The 12,578-nt window shown below is 49.5% G+C and overlaps 1 protein-coding gene across 1 annotated transcript in view; it reads left to right on the top strand.

Moving 5' to 3' along the window:
• Window positions 1-12,578, top strand: part of ASTN2 (astrotactin 2) — a 314,924-nt gene that overhangs the window by 50,797 nt on the left and 251,549 nt on the right. Inside the window, exon 2 of the mRNA XM_050319770.1 lies at window positions 950-1,137. Within this exon, the coding sequence (XP_050175727.1) occupies window positions 950-1,137 (188 nt within the window). The remainder of the gene's footprint in view (window positions 1-949; window positions 1,138-12,578) is intronic.

Here is a 12,578-nt window from a genome sequence, read left to right as displayed (position 1 = left end):
TTTTGGCTCATTTTGTGCTTGTTTTTGGGGTTTTTTTTGGGTTTTGATTGAGCTGCCAAACTGCCAAATCCGCTCTGTGCAGAGATCCGCTTGCAATGTGATGGGCAGCTGAGGAGCTGTCAGTGCTCCTGGCCCAGGCAGCAGCTGCAGCTGAGGCTGGGAGATGCTGCCTCTGCTGGGATTGCAGGTCTAGGGCTGCCATGTGGGTTGTCCAAGCCCCTAATTTCGTGTAGTGCCCTACGCCAGGGGAGGCTGACATAGTGGATGTGTGTGCTGGGAGGCTGTAATCCCAGTTCCCAGGGTGCTTGTGGTGTAAATCAGGATTAGGTGGGATGTGAAACAATATGAAGCTGCAGAAGGTGACCAAGAGATGTAGCCCCAAGGTCAATAGGTATTTGTCAAGCCTGGTGGTCATCTCTTCTTGCTGGTGCTCACGGTCTGTGCTGGGAACATCCCCGTTCAATACAGCTGTGGTGCTGCCTTGCTCCTGAAGGAAGATTTCCATTGTAATGCCAGCAAAGTGTGTACTGGTGCCTGCGTCCTGCACCATGTGTCCTCCCTGTGCCAGCTCACAAAGCTCCCTTGGGCTTGGCTGCAGATCCCTGGGAGCTCCTTCCAGAGCTACAGAAGGTTAAAGGCAACCTGTGTAATGTGTTGTTTACTGTTGCTGCCTTCCTAGTCTAGAAATCCCAAAGCACTCTGTAGCCCCTTGCTTTTTATTAAGGAAGACAAACTTTACTGTTCACATATGGGGGGAAATAGCAGGCAGAGGCTAAAAAATAATGCTCAAGCTCATCCTGTAGATGATGATATAGAACTGGTACTGGGGTAAAACTCCATCTCCATTTCCTGGATTGTTTAGAATAATACCTCTGAGCATTGTGGAAAAACAAACAAACAAAACAAAACCCCGATCCTCACATCCTCCTGGTGTGTTTTGTCCCTGCAGAGATGTCTGGGACCGTGGCTGACATCTCGCTGGTGCACTGGAAGCAGCAGTGGCTGGAGAACGGCACCCTGTACTTCCACGTCTCCATGAGCAGCGCCGAGCAGCTGTCCCGGGCCACCCCCCCCAGCCTGCAGGAGCCCTCGGAGATAGTGGAGGAGCAGATGCACATTCTTCATATCTCAGTCATGGTGAGTCAAAGCTGCCAATGGCACTGGAGGGGACAGAGAACCCCCCTGGAGGAGCGGGGCTGGCAGCCAGGTGGTGGTGAGAGGTGGGTGATAAGGAGCAGGGTGGCAAGTTTGGTTTGCAGATGTCTTATGTCCCTTCTTGGCTGGGTCTCCAGAGAGGGAGAGATGTGTGTGAACAGGGCCAGAAAAAAAAAAAAAAGAGAGTGTTTGGTCTTCTGAGAAAATGAAACAAAATCAAGCAACAGAGGGTGGGGCAAAAGCTGTTGGGAGGGTGACAAGGATCCTTGTGGTTCCTCTTTCTCTTTGCTGGAAGGTGGTGAGGTGTCAGTGGAGTATTTCTCCTTGGTCTTGCATTTTGGTCTGTTCAAAAGCAAGATTTTTAGCTTGGTCATTTTTTTCTGAAACTGAATTTTACCTGTTCAGTGAATAGAGGCTGCAGCATCTCTTGCAAAGGACAAGTCTGAACTTAAAGTAAAAAGATGGTCCAGGTGCTTTCAATACCTCCATCTCAGGTGTTTGTGACCTTTTATTAACAGATTGTGGATGTGCTCTATTGCCTTTTAAACTGCTTGTTTTGGTATTGTGTGAGGTGGTTGCCAACACATTTGGATCTGGTCCATCAATCTTCTGTTTTAGAACTCCATCCGTGAAATGGGACTCAGTGTATTGTCCCTTAAGTTCCATCAGATAAACTATGAATACAAGAAAAAAAGAAGTTAGGTTTGTACACCCAGGGTGTGTGCCCAAAGAAAGTGTCTTATGGTACTGAGGATCCTATCACAGCCACTCTACAAAAGGTGAAACTGTTCATCTCTTGAAACCTGTGCATCATCTCCACAGCTTCTGTCCTTTGTTTTGGAAGGAGGAGCAGAGACAGTGCACAAAATCTGTACTTCTTTTCACTTTACAAGCAGATATTTGGCTTTTACAACCTAAATCTGGGGTTTTGAGTGTCTAAGCATTTGTCACTGGGGCTTTAGATTGGGCACTGTGTGTGAGCATGGAGAGAGGCTTGGCATTATGGCTGTTGGGCAATATAACATGCAGGATGGCAGGAGGGAAAGGAATTGGGGACTGCAGCTTATTGGGTTGGATAGGGAATGGTTTTATGTCCTGCTACAAATGTCAGTGGGATGGAGTATTGCCACAAGGGGAAGGGTTAAATTATTGTACTTGGAAAATGAGCCTGAAAATATAAGTGAGAGACAGAGCAAGCAAGGAAGAGAATGGGAATACACATGTGGGTGTGAAAAGCTGGATCCTGGTTTGAGTGTGGGACTGTTTGGCTGTTGTGGCAAACCTGAGTTAGAGGCATGGCCTGTGTCTGGAGGGAGACACTGTCTCTGGAGACTGGTGATTCCTGCTTGAAATGCAGATTTTCTTTAGTGGGGAGAGATTCAGTCCTGATCCCCAGCCCTTGCTAAAGCTGCTCTTTCTGCAACACAACAGGATGATTGTAATGGGTTGATGCTTAGAGAGAAAGTTCCTGGGAGAAGTTCCTGCCCTGAGCCTTCCTTTTGCTGCCCCTCAGAGTGGGAGCAGCGATGCTGGTGGGGTGGAGTTGATGGCATTGCTCTGCATATCCCACCAGAAATGTTTTTTGTCCCCTGATCCCAGTGAAGATGTGCAGTGCCATGGAAAGCATTTTCATGGGAGCATCCATGGCTTTGTTGTGAGAGTTAATTCCTGCCCTGAGCCTCTCCTCCCTTCTGCAAAACCAACGGGAAGACAGAAGAGAAGGAAGTGTTCCTTCCACACAACATGAGCTGTAATTACACTTCTTTGTAAAAATCCTGATATTCCTTGCAGCAGGAGCCAAGGTTCCATGCAAGGATGTGGGTCTGGGATGGGATCTGGACTGCACACATGTCCCTGGGGAGGCAGGAGCCCTGCAGATTCCTTCACTGGATCAGGGATTGCAGCACAGGCTTGAAACTTTGCCCAGATTTTTCAGAAGGTTCATTAACTTTTTGAGTGAACCTGAGCCAAGTTTGAGCAAAGATAATTGTGTGTTTTGTTATTTTTCATTTTTTCCTCCTTGAGACGACGTGGAATTCTGTAGCTGAAATAAAATGGGCACAATTATTTGGATGTTGGGTGGAATATTTCACCCAGCTCCTCGGGCTCTGTTCAGGTTGCTTTCCCACTCTTTTACTTTGTTCCCTGACCCCAGGTAAATTACAGCCCAGAAAGCTCTCATCACTTGAGTTTCCTGGCCATGCTGTGCTTGGCATGGGAGGCTGTGGGTACCCCCTCCTATTCCCATTGCTACTGTGTCCTTATCCCTTTTGCCTCGAGATGCAGCTGAACATCCCTGGGATGCTTCTCAAATACTTTTCCTTCCTCTTCCCACAAAAAAACCAATGTCTCCTGAGTGCTCTCTACAGACTAAAAAACACCATTCCTGCTGCAGATGAGGAATTCCAGCCCACCCCAGCACCGCCCTGGAGTTCAGGCTCTGTGTGCCTGTTCATCTTCAGCCCAGCATCCCTCTGGGGGGAGACAGGAGACATGGGAAAGGGCTTCCTTCCATCTCCTTTAAGTGGTTGTAACACTTGCTTTTTCCTGTCTCTTCCACCTCCATCTGAGTTATAGGAGCTTTGCCTGGGGGATCTGGCTAATCCCTCACTGAGGGAGCACTGGGCACAGCTTTATGGGGCACTGAGATGTCTCTGAGCTGAGCTCCCTCCGATGGGAACGTTGGGTTTGGGTTTCTGTAGGTGTTTATGGCTTGGCTGGTAGCTCCTGCTCTGCCTGGGGGCTGCAGGGAGGTGTAAATCCTCGGTTTACTCCTCCTTCCAGGGATTTTGGCTTTGTGGTTTGGGGTGGCTTTGCCTCCAGTGCAGTGGGATAGGGGCCATCAGTGTCCATGGCCCTGTGTCCCTGCAGCCACCATTTGCCCCTGCAAAGCACTGAGTGACTGTGACCCTCTTCACACCTCCCTTCCTAAGCTCAAGGGCATCTTTGACAGCAAAATAATACTTAATTTTAATTTTTTTTTCCTCTCCTAACAGTTTTTTCTTAATCTCTCCCCAATGAGACATAACATTAATTACTACAGTTAAAGGGAATTCAGTCTCCATTACTCTCTGCCACTCCTTTCCCCTTGGCTTGAGCATCTGAAATTTGTCTCCCAAATGAAAAGAAGAGAAAAAGGAGGGAAAAAACCAAACAAATATGCAAATGCAAGATTTTATTTATTTACCTTTTTTTTAGCACAGTGTCAAGTAGAAAGGAATCAATATTTTTGTCATTACGCCTGTTGTGTTTTTTCACCATAATCTCAGCTGTCATTTGGGTTTAATTGTGTTGTTTCCTGTTGTGTGGAAGTAAATCTTATCTGTTTTGGATTAAAATTCAATGAAGGTCACAGCAGCTCGAAAACTTACCAGGCTGCAGCAATTAATGTTCATTTGGCTTTGATAAATTGGAATGTTCCCCACAATGGGACTGGAGTGGATTTCAGAAGCAATAATTCTTCCATTAACTCAATGATTCCCCGTGTGATGGAGCGTCTTGTCACTGCTCTGTTTGTCATCTGTCACTTCAAGGATCTGGGCATATGCCTGATATGATTTATCATGATTATTGGGGCTGCTTGTGTCAAAACATTTTAAACCACTAATTATTCCAGCCTTGTAAATTGCTGAATTTAACAAAACATGCGAGAGATTTATTTTTTTGTTGTTCCACACCATTTCGTGTCCCCGTTTAATTATTGCTTTGTCTCCTGCTAAACCCAGCCCAGGGCTGTGTCCAGCAGCACTGGCCCTGGATGGGGGATGTTTGTCAGGCTCTGGGGGGTGGAGGGGTTGGTCTGGGTGGCACAGACACTTTTTATCTCTGCACTGACCCCTCAGTAGGGCCACAGCACCCACTGGCTCTGGCAGCCCTGTGGGTACCTGGGGTGCAGGTTTGGGAAGAGGATGCAGAGCTGCATCCTGTCCTGATGGTGAAGGGCTGGGTTTTCCTCCTTTAAGGCTGTGTGGGTGATGCTAGTAAAAATCCTGGCTGTGGGATACCAGAGACAGGACCACCCCTGCATGGTGGGAGGGTTGTAAATGCTCTCTACACTGCCTCTGCTCCAGCAGAAATAAGCTGGCTTTTTTGGAGAGTGGTAATAACCAAAAGCCTTGTTTCATCTCATGCCATCACCTTGCAAAGGGACCATTTCAGTGTCTGGAATAAAAGGTGACCAGACCTCATCAGGCTGTTTTTTAAATTACTATTTTTTGTTTTTAATGCCTACCTTCTGCTGGTTGTGCTGGCAGCAGACAAGTTAGCTGCTGGTTTCTAGGTCTCCCAGAGGATTTTTTTTAGCACTTATTTGTACCAGTTTCCTTTTTTCTTCTTGTTCCTGATGTTTCCCTAATGATCAGCCGTCAGTGCTGTGCTCCATCAGCCCCTGAGCTGGGTATAAAGTTTGCTCTTAAATGCTTCCCCCTCTCATGTCACATCCTGCTCCAAAGTGGAGCTGGGAAGGGGTCCTGCACCTTGATGAGCTGTGCTGGTGGGTTTTGGGAGCACAGTTCCTCAGGGTTGCCTCTAGTTCCTTAAGGAATATCCAAGAACAAGGAAGTTTTTTTAAGAGCTGCTGCTGTCACTGTTTTGAAGCTGCCAGCACCCAGCGAGGGTCATCACAAGGGCATTCGTGTGCAACCCCCTCACCTTTTTTTTTTTTTCTTTTTTTTTCCCCCTTCCCTTTTGAAAGCCTGAGATAATTGGGATTGTTCAGCCTGGATAAGAGAAGGCTTCAGGGTGAACTATCTGTGGCCTTTCAGTACCTGAAGGGAGCCTACAAGAAAAAGGGAGAGAGTACTTAAAAGGGGCCTGGAGTGACAGGACAAGGGGGAATGGCTTCAAACTGACAGAGAGTAAATTCAGATTAAATATTAGGAAGACATTCTCAGTTTTGAGGGTGGTGAGGCCCTGGCACAGGTTGCCCAGAGAAACTGTGGCTGCCCCATCCCTGGAAGTGTCCAAGGCCAGGCTTGACAGGGCTTGGAGCAACCTGGGCTAGTGGAAGGTGTCCCTGCCCATGGCAGGTTGGTTGGAATAAGATGAGCTTTAAAGTTCCTTCCAACCCAAACCATTCTATGATTGCTCTCCTTCCCACAGTTGGATGTAGCATTATACCAGTGCAACTGGGCTTATCCCAGCTTGTGTGGGAGGGGAGAGGAGGCTGAAACCTTTTGCAGAGCTGGGGCGATTCCCACTGTCACCAGCAAGCAGCTCTGAGATCCTGCAGGCTTTGGAAAAATCCACACACAGGCTCCTTCAGCCCCAGCGTTCCCCCTGCTTGGCCACCATTTGTGAGGTGCCTTGTTTCCCTACCCAGCAGTATTTTTTCCTCTTTGGTGTAAAGCCTCACAATGGATTTACTTCCTTCCCTGCCTTGTGCTTGAAGCTTGATTGTGTGCCCTGTGGGATTGCTGGCTGCTCCAGTGGAACCGGCTGCTCCAGTGGATGTAAAATGTTGCTGGAGCCTTACTCTGGCTCCTTGCAGCATGTCTTGCTGATGGCAGCGTTGGGACTCCTGTCAGCCAGCTCAATTGGAGAAAAAAAAACCCTGGTGTAACATGAGTAATGAGGTAGTGAGGAAGGCACAACATCTGTGTCATCATTTCTGCACCAGGAGGTCAACCAGATTCATCAAACATGCACTTCCAGCTTGTGATGTGTTTAGAAATTAATTAAGATAGGGAGAGAATTGCTGCTGCAGCAGATTTTCTTATCTGAGAGGTATTAAAAATCTAAATTGATCTCCAATGAGCTGTTTTTATTAAAAAACAAAACCAAATAGAAAAGCTCTAAACCCCCAGGAGATGTGTTGGCTTCCAATTCCCTTTCCATAATGTGCCATTTAACCAACTTTTTGTTGACTGGGAGAAGCAGCCTCACCTTCCCCCTCTTCTCCAGCTTCCTTTGTAGAGCCAATATAAACCAGGGACTAACTGTAGTTAACAGTGTGCTCTTGTATTTAGGGAATTCACTGGGGGGGGATTTGTCTTTAAATTTGTCACTTCTGTGACAAAGACACCTGTTGTGTTAATAATTTTTCTCTAATCTCTCTCTGGTTTCCACCTTAGCTCCAATGAATACATTAGACCCTTTATAGCTTTCTCTCAGACTTTCCTCCCCCCCCACTGTGTTAAAATATGTAACTGGAGTGCTTGATTTGCATCTCTGATAATGCAAAGCTGAATAAATGCTCTTTTCTTCATCCAAACTAAGCAGCAAACTAACTTTGTGTCATCCCCAGAGCAATTGAAGTTGGCGCTGGGGGAAAAGCAGCCCTGGGAAGTGCTGGGTAGGGGTTTGGGTTTTGCAGATGGCGTTGAAGGTGTGGGAGGGATCTGCAGCCTGAGAAAATTCCCCAGCCTCGACGTGCTGAGGAAAGAGGATGGAGGGGGAAAGAGAAAAACTCACGTTGAGGAAAGTGGCCAGTGTAGTCAGGGGGTGTGAGAGCTGCAAGGGGGTGCTGAAGTCGTGAGGAGATGAAGGAAAAGACACAGAAGGAAGGTTTTGGGAAGTGGGGTGGGGAGCAGTGGAGCAGGGTGAGCTCATGGCACAGGGTGCTGTGTTCATGCCTTCGCCCCCGTGCCGGGTCCCTCCGGCAGCAGCGAGACGGGTATTTTTATCGGAGTTTGCTGATCTCGGAGTCTCATCTTGAACTTATTCCCTTCCTTCCTCCTCCTCGCTTTTCCCCTTCCCACCATCTGTCTGGGAAAAATACTTGTGCATCCCCAGCGCTGTGGGGTGGAGCTGATTACCTGACCTTTTCTCGGTGCTTTTTTGTCCCAGCATAGGTGAGGCAGACGAAAATCTGGGTGTTGATGGGGTGGCTCTGCCTGGAAACCTGATTTCCGTCCCCACCCTGCCCAGGTTGGCTCTCATTGAGCTGCTGGGCTCCTGGAGAGAGTAATTCCATGTGGGAGCACCATGCTAATCCTGTGTGTAAAGCGCTGGGAGTGCTTGATTGGTACCTTTGAAACATTGACGTAAACACAGAAATGCTTTGCAGCTCCCAGCCCGGATCTAATTGCTTTATACTGCCAGGCTCCAAACTACATATGCTGTTAAAATTGTCACGAAATGTTATTCCAGGAAAACTCCTGTGGATGCTGACTTCTCCAGTGATGGCTGGGTGTGGGTGGCCCCTGGCTCCGAGGTAATAACTCAGGATGGAGAGAGTGTTTTCCCAGGGTGCAGAGCTTGCACTGCCTGCCTTGGGGTGCTCCTTGGCTGAGTGACAGGGATGCTGGCAGGGTGCAGGGTGTTGTCCCCTCACCAGCAAGGCTACTCTGTGCTGGGGGATGTCTGACATGCTTTTTTACCTCTCATAGCATCATCTCCAGCTTCCCGTTGGTACAGTATGGGCTGTGACCCAGGGCATCACCCAGCTCTCCCATCCCGTGCGGGGCTTGAAAGCCGGGTTGGTCGTCAGACAAGAAGCGAAACATCTTACTTTTTTTTCCTTCAAACCTTCTGTTATCTGCAGATCTTGCTTCCCTCAGTTGTTACTCGTGTTTGAATGCGAGTTGGAAATGTTTGCATCCGCTCAAGCGTTGTCGGTGTCAGGCGCTGGCTCGTGTGAAGGTGAACTGTGCTGAACCTCAAGCAGAACAGCTTCGAGGTGGTTGTGAAAGACGTTACAATACAGCACTACAAAAGGCTGAATTTTCATTTGATTGGCAAATCCCAAAGATGGGAGTAAGTGTTAATGGCAGGATGAAATGCAATGTCATATTTGTCCCCAGAAATATACTTCCCTCTCGGTTTGGGCTTTCTTTTTTCCCCATTTAAAAATAAATTGGACTTGGTTTCACGAGGCAACGCTATCCTGTGAAAAGGCAGAGCGCTTTTTGTTCAGGGAAGTGTCAGAATGAAATGTTTCTACTCTTCAGCACTTTCCATATCCTCCCCAAAACCACTTACACTTTTAGTTTCAGCTGATGTGAAACTGTCTGAGCAGATAAACCATTCCTGGGAAAACCTTTCCAAGCTGTTTGTGGAGCAACTGTGCCTAAAGCAGAGGAGATGTGGTGCTGTGGGTCTGATCATCACCCTCTGAGTGTCTGTCCCCGGGGCAGGGGATGCTCAGACACCTGCCAGCATGGAACAGGGGGAAGAAGCTCATGTATCCATGTTCTTCTCTGACCATCATTAGACTGCTAATTCAGCTGAGCACTTTTTATGTGTGCATCTGGGTCTTGCTGCTCTAGGAAGTTGGGCAAAATTCCCACTGGCTTAATTGGGAGCAACATCAGGCCAAGTGTGCTTATTTTTACCTGTCACTGCTCCCACTCCACCTCCTCCCTCCCACCTCCATTCCCCCTGCATGAGGAGGAACAGCTTTTAAAAGGTCTCTGCCAGCTCCGAGCAGCAGCCTCGGCGTGAACTCTCATGAAATGCAGCAAAGGGAGAGGAAAAAAATTGAATTATGCTTATTTTTAAAATCCAATTATATAAAACTGTAGGAAAATAACTATTTTGAAGGGAGCTGGTTGATTGGCTGGGCTTTGCCCCAGGTTGGGTGCTCCTGGGGCTGGATTTTTTTATGGCTGATAGGGAGTGGGTGGGAACATTGGCCTCAGTTCTGCTGGGACATGCTTGTCTTTCAGAGATTCGGCACTTTTTTCATTGTGTTTCCCTTTATCCAAGAGGAAAACTGCTGGTTTTCCATTCTAGCCTCCTTTCTAGCTCTTCAAGGGAGAGGAACCATCTTATTTTCTTTTATTCAGATGATTGGAACCTCCCTGCAGGGCAATGGTAACAAAGCTGATGTTTTTAGCCATGACAGATGTCTCCATTTTCCTGTCCAGACATGTATCTGGTGACCAACTCCTTGACTAGCCATTTCTTGGCTAAGCTTGAGCTCTCCTCCTGCCCTGGCCATGGTTTTCCTCATTGCACCAAACTCAAGCTCAGAGTGAAAGCAGAGTGGTGGCAGCAGCGATTGCTGTGGGAGCAGAGAACAGCCCCGGTGTTGTATTTTGACTGGTACTGTCACTGCCTGCAGCTCCCAGAGCCTGGGCTGGCACAATCAACTTGTCACTGGTCCTGTTTTGTACCAAACATCTTGAGAATCAGTTGCCTTGGGGATGTTGGCACCGGTCATGCTGGTTGGGCTGACAGATCTTATCTTCCCCTTGGAGGGCTGTGTTGACCTTGTCCCAAAGCATCCTTGGTACAGTTCTGGAGCCACCTTTTCCCAGATCCACCTGGGTCACTCCTGGCTTGTGCTGGGATGAATGCTGCGATTCTCCTCTGCCTCTCCATGTGTCTCAACTGCCTCTGCCACACAGCCCAGCTCATCCTCAGGCTGTCTGGGGGCCAAGGGGAGGAGGAGTTGTCAGACGTGTTGTTTCAGTAGCTGCTGCCGAGTCCTGGGAATTGGGGAATAGCCTTGTCAAACCAGAGAAGTGAAGTGACCTGATTCTTCTCCCCCACCCTCAGCCTTGTTGCCTTGGAAGGGAGGAATGAGTGGGGCTGTTTGATGGCTGGTGTTTCCCCTGTCCCCCCATGGTGGGGAGGGTGTTTTTGTGAGCATCTTGGCAGCTTCTGTGTGCTCTGCAAGGAGGGCTCAGACAGACACACAGATGGATTTATTTTTTCAACCAAGCTGCTCCTGCCTCAGGACACTGACTGCTTTGGATTTAGCTACCACAGTCCCTGTATACCTTGCCCTGGATCACACTGCACCTGGCCATGCCTCGGCTGTTACCTGCATGAGGGGTTTGGATGTGTGCGCTGCACTCAGGTTGCTCCAGGGCTGGATCACTGGGGTTGTCCCCATGCTCTCCAGATCATTCTCCTTCCCTTCTTCTCCCCTTAAAAAGAGGCAGTTAAATGTTGGACTCATCCTGTCCTTCCCTGAGATGCTGTGATGCTCTGGCCTCAGGTTTTTTGCCCTCAGTACCCTCTGGGTGCTGGTGAGTTGCTTCCTGCACAGCATCCTCAGCAGAGAGGTCACCTCTGCAGGCACTGCTGAGTGTGCCAGGGAGGAGAGAGGAGGCTTCCCGCTGCCCTGCCTTTTTGAGTCGTGACATTTTGAGGCAAAACCCCTCTATTTCACCCCCATGTGCTCAAGGCTGTCAGCAGAGTTGTGCACCCAGCAGCACTTACCTCTGTGGGCTTACTGGGGTGCGTGCAAGGTCCTGCTTTTGGGAGCATCATGCAGCAGCGTGGGGTGCAGCAGGGCTGTGCAAAATGAAACTGCTCCCTCCTGCTCATGAAGGAGGCAGTGAGGGGAGTCCTGCTTTCCCTGGGCTGGCTGTGGAATGTGGGGCAGCTGAGGACTTTGTCCTGTCCACTGAGCAAAGTGATGGCCCCAGGTTGTGCCAGCTCCATCCGCCTGGACATGTTTCCCTTAGCAAGTAGTGTGTGTGGTTGGTTGGTTGTCTTTTTTTTCTCCTTTTAAAACTTTTTTTTTGTGTGTGTCATGCTCTTCCTCCTTGGCTCGCAGGTCGGCGGGGGAGGGAGCCTTCAGCCAAGCTCTCCATCACATGTGCCTTGTTTTTTTTGTGTGTTATTTTTTCCCCACTGCTGCCCTTGCCAAGGGAAGGACATTGTATAGCCGCTGAGACTGGCAGGGGCTGTAACGCTGCCTGCCAATAGCCTCGGTGTCTGAAAAGGCTTAGGAAATCCAAGCTCTAAATTAGCTCCCAGATCTTCTTCCTCCCTCCCTGTGGTTGGAACGCCCTGCAGAGCAAGCCCTGGCTCCCCTTCTGTCGCGGGGCTCCCCACGGAGCAGCCGGCTCTGCCACATGGCTGGGGGGGCTTTGTCTGCAGGGTGTAGTGGGGTGGTCCCACAGGGATACTGGGAAGATGCTTGGCTCTCTGCAAGCTGGAGCAGCCTGGAGAAAGGTGAGGGGCAAATCCTTGGAGTCCCTCTGCCCAACCTTTGCCACCCTGTCCCCTTGCCCAGCTCCCTCCTGCCGTAATCCATTGGCAGGTGTGCTGGGGCTCTTGGCTGTGGTGCTGGAGAGCAGGAGGGGAGGCACAGGGCTGAGGGATGGCTGCCAAAAGCCTCCCTAGGGAGGTGGGAGCCCCATCCTGTGCTTGCCCTGAGGATGCTGCTGAGAGCAGCCAAGGTCACGGCATCACTGACGGCACACATGGCCGGGACATCTGGGGCCAGCTGAGGCTGGAGGAGCGGAGCAGGAGGCATGCTGGCTGTGTGTCTGTTGGGGAAGGGGACAACCTGTGCTGTGTCCAGCTGTTCCCCTCAGCCCTTCATTTCTGCCCTTGCCAGGTCAGCCAGTGAAGGCAGCAGCTGCTGCTGCGCGGTGAGATGGGAGCGGGAGCAGCTCTCTGTCCCTGCTCTCTGCCTCAGCACAATATCCCCAGGGCAACTCTTTTCCCAGGGCTGTTGAGAGATGGTTTTGGAGTAGGCAAGCCTAGGAAACAGCTTTGCTCCCAAAGCTGCTGTTTTGGTG

The sequence above is a fragment of the Myiozetetes cayanensis genome, unplaced genomic scaffold, assembly GCF_022539395.1.
Source record: "Myiozetetes cayanensis isolate MyiCay16 unplaced genomic scaffold, myiCay2020 scf23, whole genome shotgun sequence".
NCBI classification, from domain to species: domain Eukaryota; kingdom Metazoa; phylum Chordata; class Aves; order Passeriformes; family Tyrannidae; genus Myiozetetes; species Myiozetetes cayanensis.
This window is presented reverse-complemented; position numbering and strand designations above follow the sequence as displayed.